This window comes from Amphiura filiformis, chromosome 20 (genome assembly GCF_039555335.1).
Source record: "Amphiura filiformis chromosome 20, Afil_fr2py, whole genome shotgun sequence".
NCBI lineage: Eukaryota > Metazoa > Echinodermata > Ophiuroidea > Amphilepidida > Amphiuridae > Amphiura > Amphiura filiformis.
In genome coordinates, this window is record NC_092647.1 from 32,247,106 (window position 1) to 32,272,112 (window position 25,007).

Genomic DNA, 25,007 nt, shown 5'->3' on the forward strand with positions numbered 1-25,007 from the left:
CTTGTGTATAGACAGCATTAGGAATGTCTAGGGATTGTGTACAGGCATACAAAGGTAGCTTACAAGGTAGCAACATGGCTACCTTGATTTTAACACTGTCATTTCATTTGAAAAACAAGAGTGCGAAATAACGGAAATCTACATCATGCCGAAGGTATGTTATTTTTCGACGTTTCATCAAGCTTGAAGACCTAGTAATTATTATGTTTATTATTATTGTGGACGCTGTTTGTATAATTGTTTGTGTGATCCATTGTATGAGCGAGTCTCTTAGTTCCATTTAGATAATAATAGTATGAATGTTTACATGTAGTTCGTCCATACAACAAGTATATAGTAACTGGTCTCCAGGTATTTCAACTTGATAGTCCCGATACATTTACACCCCTACATAGTTGAGTGAGAGTCTGTTTGTTGCTTTCTTCCATTTTTCAAAGGGCCAAGAGCCAAAACCAGGAAAAAATGAATTCATGTAGAGCTAACTTATATGAATATATGTCGAAATCACAATGTTTGAGAGAAAGGTCCATTACTGCATTGCAAGAACAATGCCAAAACAGTATGCGAATTCTGATTTTATTTGCAAACAAACGTGGCTAAAATTATTTATATTTCCCCAGGAATATACCCGAATCAGCATAAGTAACTAGGGTTGTGAACCAGAAAGCCTTAACTCCAGAAATGCCATTTAGAGAAAAACAGGTATTTAATAGCAATTGAAATTTTGCAGGCCAGAAAGACTTAGGCTATCTCAGTGTTTGACCAAATTGCGCTCGTGTCAGGCTTTCTGGTTAACTGCAATTGGCTATATTGAGATGTAGCTAAGTAGAATTATGCTATATCTGCAATTATGACGTTTGATCAGGCGTTTGATTGGGTTAACATGGTTAAAGATTTATGATTGGAAACATCTGTGGGTGCTGGTGATTATTTTGGTACCAAAATTTCCAAATAGCAAAAAAGTGAGTTTTTACCCTGGATCCATATTCAGAAGAAAATTTTTGGTATCCCCTATTCGTCTATTGTCCAACAACAGCATAAAATATACATTAAACAGATTTACATAGACAGCGTAAACAAAACCCCTAACATATACTGCGCCAATAAAGTATCCTTACAGTTGGAAAAATAATCACAGTTCCCAAACTGAACAATATTGGGGTAAATTTGTTTATTTAATAGATGCACTAGCTAATCCTGCACATTATGACACCACATTGAATCCAATGTGACTTCAAGAAGCAAAGTTACAAGCATTTGATTAGACGAAGGTCCCGTTTTGAAAGTGACAAAGTGGCCTATTCAAAACTCCACAGACTAGACATGTTGTTTGAGAGTGGTGATGGCTAATTTATGCGTTTGGCTTTAATTTAAAACAAAAGGAACAAAAGAAAACCGAAACAAAAGAACTGACAAATAACATGAAAGAAGTACAGAGAAGTAAAAACTGAAATAAAACTGCTTTAAATACCGCTTCATTGACGAAACTGTGTTGTCTCTTGTTTTGCTTGTTGGAATCTTTTTGCGCCTTGTATAGGCCAATTTGTCACTTTTAAAACTGGACCTTCGTCTATTCAATTGCTTGTAACTTTACTTCCTGGGGTCACATTGGATTCAATGTGGTGTCATAATGTGCAGGATTAGATAATGCATCTATTAACAAAAAACTAATTTAACCCAATATTGTCCAGTTTTGAAATTGTGATTATTTTTGCAAGTGTAAGGTTACTTTATTGGCGCAGTATACTTCACTTAAGAATATTACAATATCACACCAACATAGCAAAGAAAATACTTAAAAGTACATTTTTACATGAATAAAAGGTATAAACCGGTTCACTAAACTGAATAGTACAATTTGACATTTGTACAAATTAGCATTATAAATCAGATTGAAAGCAATTTCAAAATTTATCGCAAATTCATACATTTTCAAGACAACATTGCATTAATTATGATGTGGAGACATGTGCATACCTTGGTAAAGTTTATTGCACTGTAACATTTCATGATCTGAAAAATAGATATTTGAAAATTTTCAAAGATAAAATTCAAAATCAAAATACAAATTTCAAACTTTTGTACACTCTAAATGTACACGTACTTGGGACGTCATATAACTTGTTTTTCCTAACAACTGACCCGTAAAGCCCGCTATACATGAAAAGAGTAGAATCAAAGAACATGAATACCAAAACCAAATTCGTATCCTGCTGTTTTGCCTGTCTATCTATTCAAAGTCACTCTCCTGTGACTTTTGAACCATCGACCGTAATGAACTTACGTTGAACAGGATTTATTTTCAACATGGACTCATAGATAATCATTTTATTTCTTAAATTAAAAAAACGGGAAAAATCATCTGGAAATTGCAACAGTTTTTGATGATTTAGGCTACTATAAGTCGGGTTATATGACATAAGGTTAGGGTTTGAAATTATGATTTAGGGTTAGAGTTTAGATTTAGGGTTATGTCATAGAGTTAGAGTGTATAGACTATGCCATAGTCGATTTTGATCAATAAAAGCATGTTATTAATGTTATTAATTATATTAGTGACAGTAAAAAGTAAAGTGTACGTAGGCTTATATTATTGAATGCAACATATCATAATGTCATAATTGCATTGGCACTTCAATACTGAACAATTATGATTTTAGAATCTGCCAGTTTATTAATCGCGAAATTCCATGTTAAAAATAGACTATGGACTTTCAATTTTAAACGGGATTTTGAACGGGCAAAGTCCCTAACACTCACACTGTCAATCATACTTGTTTATCAATCAAATTTAACCGCAAGCAAATACAAGACGCGCTCATGCAATCATTGACGTGTTCATGCAATTACACAACACAAAAGCCGCATACTTGTGTACCATTTAGTTATTAATGGTAATGACAGGTACCCGGAGGATTTAAACCATAACAAGATCTGGGCGACCAATCACAAGCCAGATCATTTAAAGATGCATTACATCATGGCCAATTTTAGTCGGCCAGATTTCCGACAATCTCATCCACAGAAGCTCATAGACAGCCGTGTTAAGCATGAAAACCACAATCCAAAGTCAGTAGTCCACTTGGGAAGCTAACAAACAGAGGGAGTAAGGTGACTGAAAAGATCAGATGTGAAAATCTATCAATTGTGCACACATTAATTAAATCAGAGTTTTAAGCTTAAATACAATATCCAGAGTATGTACAATGGGCAAGTGGACTACGGGGTAGTCTATAGAGTGTAGGGTTATAATAAGGTTAAGGTTTAGATTTAGGGCTCAATGCTCTAAAGTTAGGATTACTCCCCCCTGTATAAAACATTGTTCCATGCATCTCACAGGTACATGTATGCATGGCTGCATATTGCCTGGCTATAGGGCTATGTAAACAATGACATGTGTCTGTGTGTTGACACTGCACGAAAAGATGTGAAGTGGCTATAGAGGTCATGTTGGCTATTACATAATAAAGCTTTACTGATATAATGGGAAAGTTAGTGAGTTTGAATTGTAGTAAATTTTTAAACCTAGAACAATTTTAATGTTTTTCATTTTGTGGCAAATTTGCACTCATTTTAAATTGTCACTGTGATGAGGTGGGTGGGTGGGGGGTGTTTTCTTGTTGTTAATCCACAGGCATTTTGCCATTGACTGGTACGTCAATGTTTTCCGAGTCGTAACATTATGCGGCATGTTGAACCGTAAGATTGTGCGTATTTAGCAGATAAGCTCATTATGCACTTACTCGATTTCACATTGATATGGCAATATCATTCATCTAAATAGCATGTGAAGGGGGGGGGTGTCATAAACCTATAAGCTTACCAAATATTTGTGTGCAGCCCTGCCATACCTCTACACGATCCTAGTTTATAATACTCACATGCCTATAGCAGACTTCCAAATGTCCATAAATCCATCATGAACATGGAATTAAACAGTCTTTTATAATGATTATCCTATCTGACATCACGTCTATGTTCATACACTTTGTCATGGTGCTGAATTCGGCAGCCGTGACTTCCACAACCGTATCAAAATATATTTTAATTTTCCAACTGAAAAATATTATGTCGGTCCAATCGCAAATAATAATATTATAATCGTGCATTATAACTGAAAGCAAAACAAAGTCACCAAAATGCAGATTGTGCTTCAATTTAATAAGATTAAATTCTGCACTATAACGACATGCACAATTTTTGCATTTCCGGTGTGGAAGCTTGTCCATTTCACCCCCTTCACTTGCTTTTAATACGCGTCGCACACCATGAAATTATTTAGAGTAATTGCAAAGATTTGTGCCAATTCTACACGTTTTACAATAAGCAATGAACTTTTTAGACTGCGACAAGCCTGTTTTAGGCTGATTACATGTCTGTCCTTTAAAAATATAAAGTTTTTTTCATTTTTTAAATGTTCAAAATAATTTGCAATTTTTAGATAATTTTTTTTTTTGATTACAAAAACGGATATTTGGAGTCCATGTTGAAAATAAATCCTGTTATTGTTCATGTTGTTATTACATGTATTATATCTCGCAAGGTTGAAGGCAGTTTGCCGCAGCACATGCATCTATTTTTTAATTTCTTGGAATTAAAAAAAAATAACATCATGTTTTTGCCAAATAACATAGCTAAATGTTAACCCTTTAATCCTTTAGTTATTATAGTTCTAAGTGCACATATTTTATATGTATATGTTTTTAACTGGCAAATAAAATGATATGATATGATATGAAAAAAACCTCAGTTTTATGGGCGGATAATCTTTTGAAGCAGGGTCCGTCCGTCGGGATTTCTTTCTGAAATATCACAAAAGCTTCCAAAATTTTTCAAAACTTTGCCAATTTTATTTAATAGCTTTCATTCAAAATCAAGTAAACAATCGGAAACAGGGCAATCATAATCAGCCATAGCAGACCACGCAATGAAAATGTTTGATCGAAATACACTATATATTAAACGTAAAGCATAGCCACCTACTTAGTATATCTTTTAAGGTTATTTTAGATAGGCCTGCACACCTGCAAAAACTGAGGTATATTTATTTATTTAACAGGACTGTTTGTAAATTACCGTTGTATGGGTCAAGTTTACACAATTTTGTGTAAAAGAGTGCCAGAAATAAACACAAGAAACGGTAAAACCATTACACAAGAATATGATGTGAAACAATTGAAAAGTATATATAAACCACATATAAACCACATATAAACCCTTGCTGATCTTAGTAAATTTACCCCATTCGGCGGTTTCCCACAATCATGGTCGTCCCTGGTGTCAACTTTCCCAACTTGAGTACAGTTGACAGTCCCTCATTTCAAATTATTAGTTTTGGTTCTCTTTTGTTCAGAAGCCAAAGATCAAGGGATTAAAAAGTGGAGATGAACTGGTCTGCAATCATAACACTATTATGCTGGGAGGACATAATAGGGTTTATAACCATAGATAAACACAGCCAAAATAAAAAGTCTCCACTAGTTCCATCCCCATTTAATCAGAGTCTGATGAGTTTATGGCAAAATAATTTATATAATAATTTTCTACACACTTTTCTTCGAAGGTTGATACCAAATTTGATATCAAAATTTTAATCATCGTGAGCACAGGAACCGTTGTTTGGAAATTCGTGCAATCTTAAAAATGACAAATTACGAATTGACCACTCAAAAGCCAATGCATGATACCAGCTTATTTTGTGGCCCGAAGCAACCCGTACATGAATCATTGTACACAATTAAAAGAGCGGCGTATTTGATTTGTATTTTGACATGCATGGGAAACCTAAATGTGTGTATCAGCTACACACACACCCCCCACCACACCCCCCCCCACACCCCGACATCCCATTGAAAATTCCCGCAATTACAAACAGTTGCGCTTTATAATCGATTAACCTACCGGCCTTTTCAGGCGACGTAATTAGTGGCAGTCACGCTAGCTCCTCCGCGTGATTCAACTCGCTATGTCATTTTTAACATTGCACGAATTTCCAAACAACGGTCCTATGCTCACAATGATTAAACTTTTGATATCAAATTTAGTATCAACCTTCATTAGAAAAAACGAACAAAGACAAACAAGCCTTGTAAGTAGAGAAATTACAAGATTTATCAATGCAAAATTCGACAAAAGTATACAATGCATAAATAAGAAACAATTTTATAACCAGTAGGCATATCTAGAATATTAAATCATATTAAAACAAAATACAGGGTGAGTCAAAACAATTGCAATAGAGCAAAGAATCGATATTCATGTAAGATCCAAGTTAGACTTTCCCATTATTGAAAGTTTCTATGAATGCCACATTCAATAGTCACTACCGTTTAATTTTTATTTGTTCATGAGGTACCGTGTATTTTGAATGAGAGCACAAAATGCATGATAAAGGCACCAGCTCTGAAACTGCCATTAACTTGGATAATATTTTTGGGTTATTTTAATCTCTTTTTTTTTCTATTCAAACAAACTTCCTAACATCAGTTTAAGTCCTTCATACCTCACTCGACTCCAACACCAGTTTTTTTTAAATCCCAATTATATCCAACTTACTGGATATTTCATAATTCACTCCACTTCAATTTGCGCGCATTTGAAAAACCCGCCTACAAATTTATATGTTTTGATAAAATTAAACATCTTTAAAGTAAAGGGAAATGAAAATAACAACAAATAATGTTTCTTCTCCATAAACAAGACCAAGGGCAATAACAGTTTGGGTACTCCATTTTATTTTAATGCCAAATGAGGTTAAGAAAATGGCAGTTGTTCCAAATCTACCTTACACAGAGTGGGCTGACATTCAAATTTAAGATATCTCTTGGACAAACATTAAAATTGTGTATCGCTATAAAATGTGTCATAAAATCAAAATAGTAAATGCTAATCCCTTGATTTTTTCACACAAGATTACTAATGGATATGTCATTTATAAAATATTTTAAAACCTAAAAGGTTAAACTCGGTTCTTAAATAAAAATAGATTCTTTTCTCTATTGCACTTTTTTTTTACTCACCCTGTATTACATGAAATAGATTGCAAACGTAACAGTATTGGATATACAACTATGAAAACAAAACATGCATGCATGAGCAAATCAGAGGCCTAAATCCAACATTTACATGTTACAGGAATTGTGAAAAGGCTATTTTTAGAACCTACGAAGTAAATAATAAATATAGCAATAATGATAATGATATTCAATGATGACATTGGAGTTACATACAAAAAATAATTAGAAAATAATTTATTGGGGTCAAACTTCAACCAAGATCTACCCGTAAGGCAGAGAGAACCAAATAGCACAAACACACGAAAACAAGTCCAATTTGAAATACCATATACTTTTAATATAATAATAAAAAAAAAAAAAATTGATCCATTAGTCAGAAATGTAACTCATGATGAGATGCGTTTTAAAATTAGTTTTAAAAGATAACACAGAAGGGCTGGATTTGATTGACTGGGGAAGTGAATTCCATAGTAGAGCACCTTGAATCTTAATGGTATTATCAGCAAGTTTTGTTTTGGTTAAATCATATGGAATTTACTGGCTTGTCTTGTGAGGTGATCGTGAATACTTGCGTTTGTAATGAACAAGTTATTTAGAGGCAAGTCATTTGGAAACATTTTGTGGTGGAAGTTGAACATGAACGTTCCCAGTTGGTAAAAATGTATATCTTGAATCTTAAGTGTGTTAAGTTGCTTGAAGTGTGGTTCTGTTTGAGCCAGCCAAAGGGAGTTGGTGCACGTGCGGATGATTCTTTTTTTGAAGGAGAAAAAGTGATTCAAGGTGCGAGTTATTTTTGTCAGCCCAGATAATATTGCAGTATGAAATGTAGGAAACTACAAAGGTGTTGTAAAGTGTAAATAAGGAATCTTGTCTATTCATTTATTTCCTATATTATTCACAGTGAAGCTATGTAATTTGATCGATTGAAATTCACAATAGGCAATTTGATTAGGGGAAAGCTATCCCAGAGGGAGTATGTAAATTAATGGAACAGCCATTTCAGAGGGAGTATGTAATTAAATGGGACGGCTATTGTGGGGCCATTTCAAAGGGATTATCAACGCGTCTGTTGAGTTGGATATTTTTAATATCGGTGCAAACTCTAAAAAAAGGTTCCAGTTGATGATTACGTTTTGGTGGGTTCCAAGTGCTTTTGGATTTAAAGGGGTTGTATGGTGGTTTATCTTTTTGCTGTTTGTCATAAAAGAACTCCCTTAGTCTCATCCGTCGGCTGAAATCTTCCAGGTCGCGATGCAGTTTAAAAGTTTTGATATAAACCGAGCCCTTTGTTAAGAAGATCGGTTTCAGATTTGGATAGTTGAACAGAGGAAAGATTGATAATGTAATCCGATTGAGTAGAGATTCTGGAGATTCAGTCACGGCCAAATTACGCCCCTTACCCAGCAATGAAAACCCCGGTAGTACTAAATGCACCGCCAAAAATGCTCGATTTGCCCTTTCATCATTGAGTCAACGAAATTCACCAGCTCTTCTACCGGCGAGTCATTCCCAATAACAGCTAAAATTAACTGCAAATCTACTTGAGTTATATATCTTCTCACATGTAAAAAATTTAAACTTCAATACGTCGGCAAAACTACCACGCGGCTTTATACTCGTTTCACCAATACAAAATCAATAATGCCAAAAAGAAACTCACTATTTACGCACACCGACATCCGCCTGGTTCTACATGTACTTTGTACAGCAGAGACACTAAAATCAATACCTGGGATCGATACACGTGAATATGCTATGCACGATTTGATATTCAGACGATAAATCTTTGGATACCGGGATAGAAAATGATGAATATCTCCCCTATTTTTTTTTTATTCTAATGAAGCCATATTTTTTTGCTTGCACTTGAATATGTGTGTTGAATGGATATGATAGTCGTTAGCTTGCGTATTGAGAAAGAACCGTGCGTATTGAGCTCAAAAAGTGACACAAATTCTGATTTTATATGTACCGAACTACAGTATAGCGCAGCGTAGGCCACTCGTGGAGGCAGTCTAGCATAGCAGATGACCTCATGGCGTACACCATGCTCACTCACACACAGAGATGTCAGTCACCAGGCTATTGTCAATAGACTTAGTCGGATGTCCCTCGGTCCATTATGCGTCTCAAAACTATTAAACAGGTCGGAACAAAATGGCCCTGCGTGGCTGTGGATTTAACCTACCATGGCGATTTCTGCCATGAAGATATCGGGGCGATGACACTGTGTGTCGATCATTTCAACTCCCCTGACCATTCCATCTCCGATATCTCTTTGATGGGGATTGAAATGATCTACAAACACCACGAGAATACCATTTTGAAACGTGAATCATTTTGGATAGCCAAACTTCGTACTCTTAAACCGTACTCTTGAACCTCAGCTTGTCCACATCTTTACCTTTTTCCCACTTTGTTTCCAGTCCTAACCTGATTGCCTCGCCATACGATTTTTGACATGCGTAATCGACCCCCAGTTTCAATCACCTTTTTCCCGCACTAATCATACCAACATCTACTTATTAACAACATTATCTTGTCTTGACGTATATTCTCTGCGCGTTTAGGGGTGAGTTGAATTTTATTCAAATGTTTGTATATACAAATTGTTTGTTTGTATGTTATCCCAGTCTTGCTTATTTGGGTTCTGGTCAGTAACATCATTACGTATTCTTGTATTATAGGCGTATTTAGCCAATATATACTGCGCCAATAAAATATCCTTACATTTGGAAAAAAAAAATCACAATTTCCAAACTGAACAATATTGGGGTTAATTTTTTTTTAATAGATGCACTAGCTAATCCTGCACATTATGATACCACATTGAAACCAATGTGACTTCAAGAAGCAAAGTTACAAGCATTTGATTAGGCAAAGGTACAGTTTTAAAAGTGACAAACTGACCTATTCAAAACTCCACAGACTAGACATCTGCTTTGAGAGTGGTGAATGGCTTATTTATGCGTTTGGCTTTAATTTAAAACAAAAGGAACAAGAGAAAACAAGAAAACTGAAACAAAAGAACTGACAAATAAAATGAAAGTTATGAAAAGTACAGAGAAGTAAAAATTGAAATAAAACTGCTTTAAATAACGCTTCATTAAAGAAACTGTGTTGTCTCTTTTTGCGCTTGTTGGAATATTTTTGCGCCTTGTATAGGCCAGTTTGTCACTTTTAAAACTGGACCTTCGCCTATTCAATTGCTTGTAACTTTACTTCTCTTCTTGAGGTCACGTTGGATTCAATGCGGTATCATAATGTACAGGATTAGCTAGTGCATCTATTAAAAAACAAATTGACCCCAATATTGTTCAGTTTTGAAATTGTGATTATTTTTCCAAGTGTAAGGATACTTCATTGGCGCAGTATATTTGCATTTTGCTCGTAACGTATTATGTAACATGTCATTAGTTGATTTTTTGCCTGTTTTTTTTTCATGTTTCAGTTTTGCCCTGATATGGACTTATGGATAGAATAATGATATCAAATCCACAAACAAATTAAGACAGCTACCAGTGGAGCACTGGACTTACAGAATCATCAAAATACACAGCGTCAACTCTGACCATATAAACTTAGATTTCAATTCCATACATGGAAGTTTACTGGCGACCAATATGAGGAACTATAGAACCTCTGAGATTCCATGGAGGAGCAAAGGATTTCGAAACGAAAACGAGTTGTTCATACGCAATTGTGATAACTTTACATCGCGTTCGAACGGTACAATCTGCAAACATCATATATTTGCCGTCATTTCTCGAATTTGTTACCCACTATTATGGATATTCAACTATGTAACACGACGACCCACTTTAGGAATGCTGTATTTCTTGCTGATATTATCGTGTATGTCGACAATTGGTTTTTGGACGATTATAGGTGTCGCAAGAACAGGTAAAAGCGTACATGTAAATGTGTGTTACTTTGATAACAATTTCATCCATTTTATTAATCTTGTTTAACAATTGAAATATTTATCGTATCATTCTTAGGCATCATATTTAACCTCACTTAGGGAGTGTTCAGAAATACTTTGGTGGGGGGAGCTGGTAAAAAGGGAGGGGGCCAAAAAAGTTTTGGACCTTAAAAGAGGTTTAGGTGGTAGGAAAAGGTGGGGGAAAAAAGGGTTCTGCTTTAAAACCCAAAATTTTCGCGCGCTTCGCGCGCATTGAGACCATCTATATCACTTTTAACATGGGCAAGTTTGGGTTTTCAGTGCTTTTGTTCGAAAAAATGATGGCACTTAGTGTACACCAGAGAAAATGACTTTTCTCATCTTCTCTGTGTACACATAACTATTAATTAATATAACATTAAAGATAATCAGCAACATCTGGGTTGGTTTAAGAAATACTGGCACTTTTATCATATCTCTACAAAGTAGGCTACAAACATGATTATGTATCAATCTGATCAAAATACATCAATATAATTGAATTTCTTTGCACGTAAACTACACACTTCAGTTTACTATTTCTCACTGCAAAATTATTTTTGTACACATAGGCCGATGGGTAGATTTGCCATAGGACAGCCTGGGTGGGCACAGGCCCAGGTGCCGTGGGGGATTTATTTTGCGGCGGATTTTTAAAAAGTAGGCTTTTTTCTTCCGAATCAAAAGTGGACATTTTGACCAAAAAAGCATAAAGAACCTCACTACGGTCGCAAATGAGTAAATTTAAACCATAAATGATATATTAATGTGCAAACTACGTAGGTGGGATAAGGTGGATTTAGATTTGGATATATATAATTATAGTTGCTACCTTCTACTATAGCACTAAATCTTACTGGAGTAAGAAACTAAGCACTTCTGGTCTGTACGTCCCATAATCTACATGTAGTATTGCTTTTGTGGCTGTTTAGAAACTGCTTGGTCAAAAACCAGTCGCTTGTTTACTAAATGATTGAGTTAATTTCATATGACTTATCAATATTCTATTCAGCAGAAAACACACTTGAGTCTAGACTATCGAGTAATGATACAAAGCGTCAACTTCGTAGTCTGGGAAATTGGATGGCCTTTCCTGAGATTGGCCATGATCAATTTAATGTTGCTGATATGTTCATCATTAAACCAAAGAATATGACTTCTCTGGTTAAACCAAAAGAAGCAGCAGTAGCAGCAGAAACAAATGTAACATCGAAATCAAACGGTAAGCCAGCAAACACAAAACATTTTTGTTACTTATGCCATAAAAATGTAATGATTTAATATATGAAAACAACAAACAAAACAAAAAAGAAACACACACTCACACACCCCAAATCGTTTTAATGTTACTGTAAATACGTTTCTTTCTCCCCCTCGACCAATTTTCGTTTGTCTCACAATTTAATTATCGATATTCAGCTGTCTGTAAAAATAAAATAATGTAATAGTAGTTCTTTAGTAATAATTACAAAATGTTCTTTTCCCCACAGATATACAACCTGCCGCTATTTTTGTGCGTAGAAATGCCACATCTGTTTGTCCAGAACTCGATATTCCCGATCTAGGTAGGCCGATATCGTATTTATTATATTAATTGTTATGTATTGAAGTCCTTTTTTGTCTATGAGACTATAATTTTTGCTTCTGAAAAATATAATTCAATAACGAACATTGTTAACCTAGAATATCGAGATTATGTCCATTTTTCTTATAAAAACACATTATCAACTCTTTAGAAAACGCATAATACTCTAAACGGAACAAATTAAAAATCATTGCAGCTCATGAATGATAGTAGGCGTCTTAGTGACCATTTTGATATTGGTTCTCTAGACATTTTTTCTTGCCAAGGCATTTGGATCCATATGCAGTGTCCATGAAAAAGACACTATTGGTTCGGAAGTATAAATTCTCAACCACGTTACCTGTTTTGGGTTTAATACAGTATTTCTTGGTCCTATTGACTAACATATCTAAAGAGCAACCAACGGGAACCAAAACAAAAATAAAATTGGATGCTTTACGCCCAATATTTATTGATCTCGCTATGAGTTGTAAAATATTGGACTCGACTACGTCTCGTCCAATATTTTAAAACTCATAGCTCGACCAATAAATACGGGCTCAACCGATCCAATTTTATATCAGACTTGGTCACAACAGTCATTGACCGTGGCAGTACATGTCACATGACCAGAGACAAGCGATTTGCGCGGGAAAATACCCAATTGTGTGGAAAAATAGCAAATTGCGCGGAAATGCGCTGAAAACCCCTAACTTTTATACATAAAACATACATATAAAACACAGGAAGAAAAAAAAAACATGTCAAAATATAAAGGTATATATACCATGTCATGTAGGATATATTTTTAGGATTATGATATCTATATCACACACTTTGTGGCAATTTTTGACCATTTTAGGCATTTTGGTGGCCATTTTTAAAAGCGCCAACTATCTGGAATTTCTCACCATTTGACCATTTGACCACATCTGTATGGGGTACGTGGCTCAAATTTGGTGACAACAGACCTCATGACCAGAGTAAAATGTTGGAACATTTTGCAAGGGTCAGGTCAAAGGTCATCTGGTCCTTTCTTTCTTTCTGAAAACTTTTGCTCTAGCTCAGACATGCTTTGGCCAATAATGACCAGAGTAGGGATCAGATCAAAGGTCGTCTGGGGTCCAATCTTAGAATTGCATGATCTGGACATCTTTAAGGGGTATATCCACTCTTAGCCCAACTAATGCATTTAGCTATCAACTCCTAAACACCAACATGCCCCAGCTAGGTTTGTGGTCTGTGACCAGCATTTGCAACTAGTCTATACTTCTGTTCCTCATTCCTTTAGGGATCAAAGCTCGACTGCAGGTTCCGGGACGGTTTCCGGCTGAAAACACCCGAAACAGCTGGTTTCTGCCAGAAACTGCCCAGAAACGTGGTCAACCAGCGGTCGAGTTATGATTTGATCCCTTATTGTTTATGACAAAACGGTAATTAATGTATCGTATCTTTATTCCACAGTAATTGAAAGAAAGGTAAATTTAAGCTATGTCTCTATTGACAAAGTTGAGAAAATCCTACTCAGGGAGAGGCTTATGGATGCTAGACGATTGGTAAAAAAGACTAACAGTCTTATCAACCAGACTCTTGTTGGCGGCAACACGAGTTTTGTGTCGTGCGAAAAAACAACGAGTAGAGATGAATGCGGGAACAATGCGTTCAGGGAAGCTTTGGAATCCAATCGGATGCTAACTGACAATTATATGTATACACCTGGTGGAATTTGGACACCATTAGATTGTGTGCCGAGATGGAAGGTGAGGGTATAGATGCTACAAAATGTTAGTGAATCACCATTGTATTTACAAAACACGTTGAAAATTCCATTAAAGGCACACTTTTGTCCCACAGAAGTTAGTACTATTCTGTCGGTCCGTGCCACGTCACTTCCGGTTGATGAAGCGACTCAAATTTGAGTGAAAACAAGTCCTTGGTTCGATTTTTTCTTGATGATTTCTGTCATTTGTGTTGTGTATATTTCGATCACAAATAGTCAGTGGAATCAAACAAGTTTCTAAGTTTTCAGAGTGGAAGTTACTTACTTGATTTATCGTTTTATATAATGACAAACCAACAATTAAAGTCCATGGTCGAGTGTTGTTTTTTCCGAAATTGACGATCACCACTCCAGTCTGGAGTGACTAGTCTCCTTCACAGCCGGTTTCTGCCGTTCATTACAAACCGTGAGCCACGTGAAGCTTGGGCCCAAGACTAGAAGCTGGACCGACAGAATACGTACTTTTTTTGAGTTTTTCTCTTATGCGAAAACACGGGACCTGTTAACATATATTTTGCTTTTGGTGGATTAATTGTTTGTTTGTTTACGATGCATGCTAAATATGTTCTCTTTCCCCACGTTCTTAGGTGGCCATTGTGATCCCGTACAGAAACCGTTCCTTCCATTTGCCAATAGTTATCCGTTTCCTCACGCCAATGTTACAGCGTCAAAAGCTGGAGTTTGGATTTTATGTTGCTGAGCAGGTAAGTACAAGATTAGAGAGATTCCTATTTCCAAACGCCGTGATTGTACGCCCGTCGACCTATTCAAAACCACTCCAATGTATCGAAGCGAGGTCGTGTATTTAGCCAGTTTTGAAGATTTTGCACGTTCAAAATTAATACCGAGAAAGTTTTGTACATTACATATATGGGATGTTGAAGAGCGCAGCTTTTTTTAAAGCATCATTTTTGAACAATGTGGTTATTTTTGACCAAAACAAAAAGATTTTGAGAAGGGATAACTTTGGTAGGGTAGCAAAAAGATGCCTCTATTCACAGGTTTTTAAATTTTTCAAATCAACAAAATGAATGTTAAGTTATGCAAAGAAATGTTTTGTAACTCCTATATTGATTTTACCATTTTGAAACACCGGCTCAATCAAATCTTCTAGAAAAACCCCGTACATGTCAATAAGTCATTGTTTTATACTGCACTGCAAGATGATTGCATGGGTGACTGGGTAATCGTATACATAAAATTTAAAGAAAACAAAAACACCATTGAATAAATAAAAACATTGATATCGAGAATGTTTTTGTGCATTAAATGTATAGGATGTGGAAAAGTGCAACTTTTTCTGAAAGCATCAATTTTGGAAAATGTGATTTTTTGTTGTTGGCCAAAACAAAAAGATTTTTTAAGAAAAGAACTTTGGGAGGGTAGGAAAATGATTCCTTTGTTCACAGGTTTTTAGATTTTTCAAATCAACGAAATGTATGTCAAGTTATTCAAAGAAATGTCTTGTCATTTTAGGGGGCGGGGTGGGGTATTTTGTCTCTATATATTATCTCTATATTTAAGATATGTAAAAAACTCAAAATTGATAACATACCCAAAAATGTCTCCTTTTGACATGACATATCACAAATATTGAAAAAAAACACCCAAAATTACTCATGTCTAATTTACATAATAATATCATGAATACATAATTAGCTCATTTGCATAATTAATTACTTTTTGTGTATTTTTTGTTATCAATTGAAAGAATTTTGTATACATATGTGTGCAAAATAACCACACCCTGATATCATGTACGGTTTTCTATTGGCATCAAACTTTCATATTAATTAGCTGAACTTAGTCATTTTTTCCAGCTTTAATTTGTCTGCAGATTGGCCGAAATTGCTAAAATAGTATATTTGGTTAATTTATTATAATTATTTGATGATAGATTTTTAAATTTTGTTTTCTTTGATGAAGTCAGAAAATATATGAATTTAATTTGTGATAATTTGATTAACGCTGCTTTTTCAAGCAAGCGTCCAAACAAACCTTCAAAATTTCGAAATGTGCCAATTTTGTGCTTATAGCCATTTGTGGCAGATTTGCATTCCATTTATGAGCATCTTAAAATTGACACTACATCACAATGCATTGACCGATTTCAATTCCGTTTTTGAATTTTGATGCGTTAATAAAGCTTATTCATGTAGAAACATTAAATAACGTGTTTTTGCTGCGCTTATTTTTGAGGTGATATGCCTAGTAATAAGCATCAGATTCTCACTGATCCCTGATGGTAGTCCTACTAATGTATGGCATATTTGGTGGCCTGGGTGAAAACCATACCTTAAATTCTTAGACTATCCATGTTTAATTTATACCTACATGTACTCATGTAAATGTTGTACCGGGGGGCACTCGACTTTGGAAGTGACGGGGATGTGTGGACAGCAGTTCGAAGCTAGGGGTATTTCGGTGAGAAAGCCTCAAAAGGGGGAGACTGGGCCAATCTTACAAAAAAGGGGATCATTCAGTGAAACTGGAAAATATTATGGGTCAAAATGTTTGAAAAATTTGAATGAAAAATAAAAAACAGGGTCATTCAGTGAAAGATTATCAGAAAATTTTCCAATATTTTGGAAAAAAGGGTGTCTTTCGGTTGCTGAAAAGAGGGTCATTGGGTGAGAGTGAGTTCAGTAAAACAAAAAGGGGTCATTGGGTGAGAGGAGTTAAAAAAGATGGGGGTCAATGTGGCCGCACATCCCCCGCCACCCATTTAGAGAGTGCCCTGGGGTTGTACCATTGGAAATGGTGAATTCCAATGGGTGGTTATAACGGGATGTGAAAAGCTATTGTAACGTTGGTTGCTTCGTATTTTTCAACCCACATTTAAAAACTTTTATAATTGATATGCTCACAGGCAAATAATCTGAACTTCAACCGAGCTATGTTAATGAATGTGGGCTTTCTGGAGTCGCTAAATTTCTCCAAATGGGACTGTTTTATTTTTCACGACGTTGATCATATCCCCATTAGCGACTACAACTACTATGGCTGTATGGACATGCCAAGGCTTTTCGTGAGTGGAGCAGATCGCTGGAACTATACGTAAGTACTACTAGTTTGCAGAGGGTGGGGCGACGATTTATCCACCATTTTTGACTGGTCATTGGGTAAAAAAGTAAGTCACGACATTTGGACATGTCGCCAGTAACTCTTGGTTAAAAAAATTGTTCAGCACATTCATTTTTATTTCCTTTTTTTAGTTAGTTTTTTGTCGTAAAATCATGAAATTCTGTGACAAATTTGGAAGAAAAGTTACTGGATAGGAATAAAACAATTGATAATTGTACTTCATATATCATGTATATTGTGTAAATCAACCACAATGTCATGCAGTGTACTTTTGAACACTCGAAAATGACATATGAATTCAAAATTAAGTTTCAAAAAAATAGAAGTCTTAAAAAAAACCACATTTCTCATTCGTTTATTAAACTGCCGTGGGCTTTGAAACATAGCATTATTTTTTTCAGCCTTATCGGCATCACCCTTTCACCTCTTTATTTGCTGTGATTTAATTTATTGTTAACCAGACAAGCAAATCATAGTTTGCAGCAAATCACTAATGTTTCTTAAGCTAAAATTTGCTTTTCCCTAGTAAAAGTGGCACATTTGTGATTTTACCCTTTCGTTGTTAACTAAACATATCTCGAGATTAAAACAAGCAAATTGAACAGAACAAACAACATTTAAGAGCTAAGACTGCGCCCTTGACGTTGATGAAAGCTTCATGTCACAACGGTATTTTATAATTGCCATAGAGGGCGCTTTTCACTTGCACATTTTTTTAGACAGGTTGTAAGTATGCGTTTTCATTTAATAATATAAAATTTTACAAATATTGTAAGGAACACTCGAGGTTTTGACTTTTAAAACCTACATTTTGGTCAAAAATGCTTGGATAGGTAGTTCTCAACAGATTTACCACATTCGCCTTGCTATAACATTGAATTGCGTTATCTGTTGACCTAGTGACGAAAAGTGTTTTTAGAGAGAAGTCTTAGCTTTTGTTTGATTCTGATTGGATGAAGGGAACACTTGAGGTTTCGACAAAAACCAATCAAAGAGGCCCATTTTTCAGCTAGAAGCTCCACAGCTCTCGCGTTGCTATGCACTCAACCGTGTAGTGTAATCAAAGACTATGATAGAGACATTCACTGCTTGTTAATCTCTGCTTGGAAGCTCTAGGACGAAAATGTGTGCTCAGGTATATCGAGGTGGAAACTGTGCGCATGGTGGTTTATAAGAGAATCGTTTTTGTATAGAAACCTTTGACACCACAAATTCCAAATTCCAACAATCTTATATTAAAAGCTTTTTAACATTATTCACATTAACATTGACATTCATACATTGACACCGGCATTGATATCGCCGATTAACCTCGGGGATAAAACATAAATGGGATAAGACACCATGACTGCGCCTAAGGCTAAGCTGTGCCAAGTTCTATTCTTTAATTTACCTGTTTGAAATTGCGTATAAAGAATCTTTGGGTACACTCTCCGTCGATAGTTATCGATAAAATCATGTGAGTACGCCTGATATTGATCTGATGGTCAATCTTAGGCGTGTAAAATCTTACGCGTCAAAGATTTCATCGGTCAACAATTGAATACGCTTGAGATGATTGTCTGTTTGGGATTTCTGGCCTTGTGATTCGTTGATTTAAGTCTACCGCGAAATTCTTAGACGTCTAAGATTGCCTCTTAGACGTCTAAGGTTAGGCGTATTATCTTAGGCGTATTTAGAAGGTATTCGCCATGGATGTCAGAAATCTTCTAAATACGCATAAGATAAAGCCCCGAACCTTACACGTCTAAGATGCAATCTTAGATTGCATCTTAGACGTGTAAGGTTGCGCGTATTATCTTAGGCGTATTTAGAAGGTATCCGCCATCCATATCATCCCTGTATCTTCGTGTCAAAAATTGCGGTGGTAGTAAGACGAATTCACTAGTTCTTCAACAGCCTCGCATGGCGATTTTGTTCGAGATAGGCCGAGAGACTCAGGCGTACCACACGACCATGTACGATACAAATCTCTAATTTTTTTGTAAGTTTTTGTTTTCAAGGCGCCGAGTGGAAGTTCAAAGCACCAACATCAACACGTAGGCTTGCACTTGAATATATGTGTTGAAAGAATATGATAGTCGTTAGCTTGTGTATTGAAAAAGAACCGTGCATTTTGAACTAAAAAATTGACAAAAATTCTGATTTTATTTGTGCAGAACAAAACAAAGACAGGTGCCCTCATTCACGGGTCACGGAAGATACACGGTACTATAGCGCAGCGTAGGCTACTGGTGGAGGCAGTCTAAAAGCAGATGACGTACCATGCTCACTGACATCTAGATATCAGTCACCAGGCTATTGGCAATAGTCTTAGTCGGATGGCCCTCGGCCCATTATGCGTCTCAAGCTACTAGGTCGGAACAAAATGGTCATGCGTGGCAGTGGATTCGATCAACCATCGTTGCGATCTCTGCCATGAAGATATCGGTCCCGAAGAAATTGCTCCTGCGACGGCTGATGGTGTAATTTATGCATGGATGGGTATATTGATGTCTGTAAAACTAGCCCGTTTGTATGGTTAAACCTATTTCGTTTATGTACCTTTTTCTTTCTTTTAGAGTACCCTTCGATATTTTCTTTGGTGCTGTGACGGGATTAAGCCGAAGTCAATTATTCCTAATTAATGGTTTTCCCAATGTTTATTGGGGTTGGGGTGGTGAGGATGATGAAATATTTAAACGCATTACAGAAGCCGGACTAGAGATCACCCGTATCAAAGGACCTAAAGGATACTATAATGTCATTAAACATCATCATCAAAGTGCTCCTCCGATGAAAGACCGGTAAGATGAATTACATTATAACCAAGGAATATGCCCTTGCTTTAACGGGTATATACGTCCATGTGCCAACACAATGTAATTAAAAAACTTTCCCCCTCCTTCTTTTCCGATTGTTATTTCGCCGGGTTCATCACATAATGACGTATCGTGATTTTTGGACATCTTGCAATTTTTTTGGTGTATATATTGTCAAATTTCAAATTAAAATAGTGCAAAGGGTTGCTTTGAACAGTTTTCTTAAAGTGAATTAGAAACCAGCATAAAAACCCAACAACACAACCCTAGTACAAATCTGCATTTTCAAAATTGTTTTTCTCCGAAATGCATTTTACAGCTTCTCATATTTGGAGAAGTTACCCCCCCCCCAACTTATTTTGTTACTTTAATGTACAGCGCTTTGAAACTGCGTTTATAGCGCTCTATAGATGTATTTTATTATTATTATTATTTGGTATCAAAAGTCAATTTAAGGTCATCAGAGGTCATTTAAACGGTCACGATGGGACTTCGGGATCGTATAAGACCTCAACATATTTAGTTACGTATTGTATTTAAAATTTGCACACAAAAGTCCCCGTTTTCTCAGAATGACACACATTTGGAATACGGTATGCCTGAATGATTACATTGTTCAGTTGCCAAATAAATGCATCTCGGATTTAAACAAATCTTAATATTGTTCCTTCTTTCGTTTCAGGTTTCAACTTCTATACAGCTTTAAAACACGACTCAAAAAAGACGGTTTGAACAATTTGCAGTATAAAAAACCGGAAGTCACACTCCACGTGTTATACACCAATATCTCAGTTGATATCAAGACACTCTAATGAATGTATCAAGTGTAATCACACCTGAACATGATGCAGTCATGTCTACAGTAGAATTCATCTCGACCTTTGCAGGACTTAAACCCCATTAAAAGCTATTAAACCAAGATAACACTCATTGCAGCAGCTCAACTGATTAAATCAGATCTTCTCGGGTTGTGCACAAGTGTCTGTTTTACATGTGCGACATCGCAATAAAGCTGGTATTATAGCTTCAGTTGGGTAACCGATTATAAAGGAAACGAAAGGAAACAATGGTATGTGTACCTTTGTTCACGAAATGAGACAATGGCTTGCTTTTTGTTAACCAGCATTCTTCAAAATGAGCAACATAATGATTGTTGACTTAACACGGTTTGGAAATAATTTCTTCATATTTTTGGTGTTATCTGTCGTTTTCATATCCTTCCTAAAACACAAAAGTGCGACCCTCTCCAAACATCTAAATTAGCTAAAAATTTAGGACATGTTACAAAACTATATTTTCTAGAACCTATTTAGAATGGTTTAAATGTAGCTTGTATCGTTTTTTTGTGGCATCCTTCAGAACGGAGCGGTCCGTTACCAATATAGCTCAATATTTTCGGTCAAATCTCCATTCAATTAACACGGGGAGTTGGCTAGCTATGAGCTAGCTATGCTTTGCCCTCACTCATATTCTACGAAAGTGCGACCCCTTCTGAACATCTAACCTAGCTGTAATTTTAGGTCATGTTAGAGAAATATATTTGCTAGAAGTTTGGAGAATAGTTAAAATATTGGCCGGTTATTTTTCACACAGTGATGTTAACTAGGCAATGCCCATATACCTATAACATACACTGTTTGTAGAGGTCACGCGTCAATGGTGAGAGCACTGTGTATTGTGTATAGGAAAACGGACAGTAACTGCAGTATGAGCTGAAGGGCAGCCTCAGAAAACGGACCCGGAAACGGCGTAGGCTAATGTTAATACATCATTCAAACGCGCATGGCAGGCCTGTGGTCAAACCAGTACTAAAACCTATACTGAAAACGAAACATGGGGTGCCATACTAAAGAAAATAGTTAAAACAATGTCAAGTACGAATAAGCTATAACTAATACGGCTGGACTGGACTAAAGTATTAGTCTGGAAGAACCATGCATCGTTTCACCTGGAAATTTTGTATAGTTTTTTTATATAGTTTTTATGGTTGATTTGTATGGCTGAAGTTGTCCTTTTTCATATATTTTTGTATAGTTTTTATATAGTTTTTTATGGTTGATTCTTATAGCTGAAGTTGTCCTTTTTCAGAATCCTCACCCTTGAGGGTTTTGAGAAATTCAAGATGGCGTCCAATATGGCCGCCATTTTATTTTATGGGCATAACGTCCTTCAGATCCAACCCAGCATGGTGATTTTGGTGTCTAGTCATATGTTTTGGGGGACAAGGAATTCATTTAACTATTTAGAAGGTCAGGCAGGGGTTACATTATGGTAAATCCAAGATGGCTGCCATTTTATTTACCTGGTATAATTTCCTTCAAATTCAACCTGGCATGATACTTTTGGTGTCTAGTCATAGGTTTTGGGGGTCAAGGAATTCATTTTAACTATTTAGAAAGTCAGGCAGGGATTACTAGTCCAAGATGGCTGCCAATATGGAGGTCAATTTATGGTTTTACTTATAACCAACTTCATATTTCATACTGCAGTTACTGTCCGTTTTAGAAGTATAGGCATTTGCCTAGTTAACGTCAATGTGTGAAAAATAACCGGCCAATATTAAAAGTACTCTCAAAAACTTCTAGCAAATATATTTCTCTAACATGAACTAAAATTACAGCTAGGTTAGATGTTCAGAAATATTAGTACTTTGGTAAAACAGTGAGTGAGGGCAAGGCATAGCTAGCCAACTCCCGTGTTAATTGAATGGAGATTTGACCGAAAATTTTGGTAAACGGACCGCTCACTTCTGAAGAATGCCACACGAAAACGGTACAAGCTACATTTAAAGTATCATCTGTTCGATCATCATGATGAGTTTCTTATATAGTATGCCGAAATTGGGTACTGTAGGTGATTGACAAAGGGTCGTACTTCGCTGATAAGTAAGTGACAGTGAACATGGAAGTCAGCGCCCATAACCCAAGTTAGTAGCTAGTTAGTGGAGGCCGTCGCGGGACTGATTATTGATTATTGAAGTGCCTTATTTATCTCATCACCTAGGCACGGACCGTATTTAATAGATACGCACGATTTAGGGCAAGAAAAAAAACCAGGACACTTTTGGAGACATCATCATCATCATCATCATCATCATCATCATCATCATTATCATCATCATCATCATTATCATCATCATCACTTTCTACATTTTTTCTAAACAACATACTGTTTTAATAAGAATTTTTTCTTAAAATGCATGTAACAACTATAATTATTGTTTAGAGCGTGATGAAATAAAACATCACGATTTTCATCACGAAAAAAAGAAATCGTTTGTTTTAGAGCGTGATGATGAAATAAAACATCACGGTTTTCATCACGAAACAAAGTAATACATAAGAAATCAATTTTTCGTGAGTGATGAAATAAAACATAGCGATTTTTATCAGTGACGTAGATTTCTTTTTGACATTGGGGGGATGGGGTTTGAAAAAATTTCTTGAAGTATAGTGAATCCAGCACCTTTTGCTGACAGAATAACTTTGTGGTACAATAAATAAATTTTGCCATTTTGAAGCTAAACCGATGAAATATTTTGCAAAAGTAGAATAATATCGCGCGTAGCTCAAAAAAATGGACACTTTGGGGGCTAAAATGGCCAAATATAAGGTTAATTTGGTCAGAAACCCACATACAGGCGTCAACATTGGGGGGATGATCGTATGGACCATCCCCCCTGGCGAAATATTGGGTGATTTATCACACCCCCCCCGGGATCTACGCCTATGATTTTCATCACGAAACAAAGTAATACATAAGAAATCATTTGTTTTAGAGCGTGATGAAATAAAACATCACGATTTTCATCACAAAACAAAGTAATAGGCCTACAAAAGAAATACATTTTTCGAGAGTGATTAAATAAAACATCACGATTTTCATCACGGAACAAAGTAATACATAAGACATCGTTTGTTTGATTGCAATCAACCGCGACAGTTCGTCTCACACACATAATAATACACTGCGATCAAATAGGTTGATGACAACATTTGATTGAATGGACTGATCTGCGCCATGATTACGGTGACGGACACCGCACAGTGGGCCAGAATCGCCTCAAAGTGTGCCAAAATTATAAACCGACAATCAAACACATACAAACACGGTAAAATGACTCTATTACTATTAGAGGTTTTTGAGGCTGCAGAATTTAATGGAGGCATTTGTAAAAATGTATGACGTCATCAATATGCTGAACGGTGATTGGTCGATTACTTTTACAACGGTATTTCAAATGACATATAATTATAATTGTAATTGAAAAAGCAAAATAGGGGTTCCAAGGGGTGAGAAATTCAATGATGACATTTTGGAAAGCGTATGACGTCATTAATATGCTGATCTGTGATTGGTCAATTATTCCTTCCACAGTTATTAAATGGCTGTGTAAGAATTATTATCAAAACTAGCAAATCGGAGGTCTTAAGGAATGCAGAATACAATAGAGCCATTTCCAAGGCATATGACGTCATTAAAATACCGAGCCGTGATTTGCTAAGTACTCGTAGAACAGTAATTCAAATGTCCGATTGGAAAAGTATTATCAAATAGCATATTTAAGGTTATACGGACTGCAAAATTCACGGACAGCATTTTTTATAATAAAGTATGTATGACATCAATAAAATGATGACATTTTAATTGTTTAATAAATAAGCAAACAAACAACCAGTCAGACTAAATGTATGCGTGATTGTTCCTGCTGGACTACAAAACGGTCTATTGCCATTTGGTCTAATACCAATTCGTCTAATTCCCGTTTAGTCTATATTCAATTGGTCTATTACCAGAAAGGCTAATTGCCACTTAGTCT

General features: G+C 35.9%; 1 protein-coding gene across 2 annotated transcripts; it reads left to right on the forward strand.

Annotated features, from left to right (window-relative positions):
• On the forward strand, positions 1-23,886 carry LOC140142606 (uncharacterized). Of its 2 annotated transcripts, none has more exons than XM_072164605.1 (9): positions 1-154; positions 10,468-10,919; positions 11,972-12,181; positions 12,450-12,524; positions 13,988-14,283; positions 14,891-15,007; positions 17,173-17,360; positions 19,949-20,173; positions 20,871-23,886. In XM_072164605.1, the coding sequence occupies exons 2-9, from the start codon at positions 10,640-10,642 to the stop codon at positions 20,998-21,000; spliced, it is 1,521 nt and encodes a 506-aa protein (XP_072020706.1). In that variant the 5' UTR covers positions 1-154; positions 10,468-10,639; the 3' UTR covers positions 21,001-23,886. The 2 variants fall into 2 exon arrangements, with proteins under 2 accessions (XP_072020706.1, XP_072020707.1); XM_072164606.1 differs by having other exon boundaries at positions 11,975-12,181.
• The last annotated feature ends 1,121 nt before the right edge of the window (positions 23,887-25,007 follow it).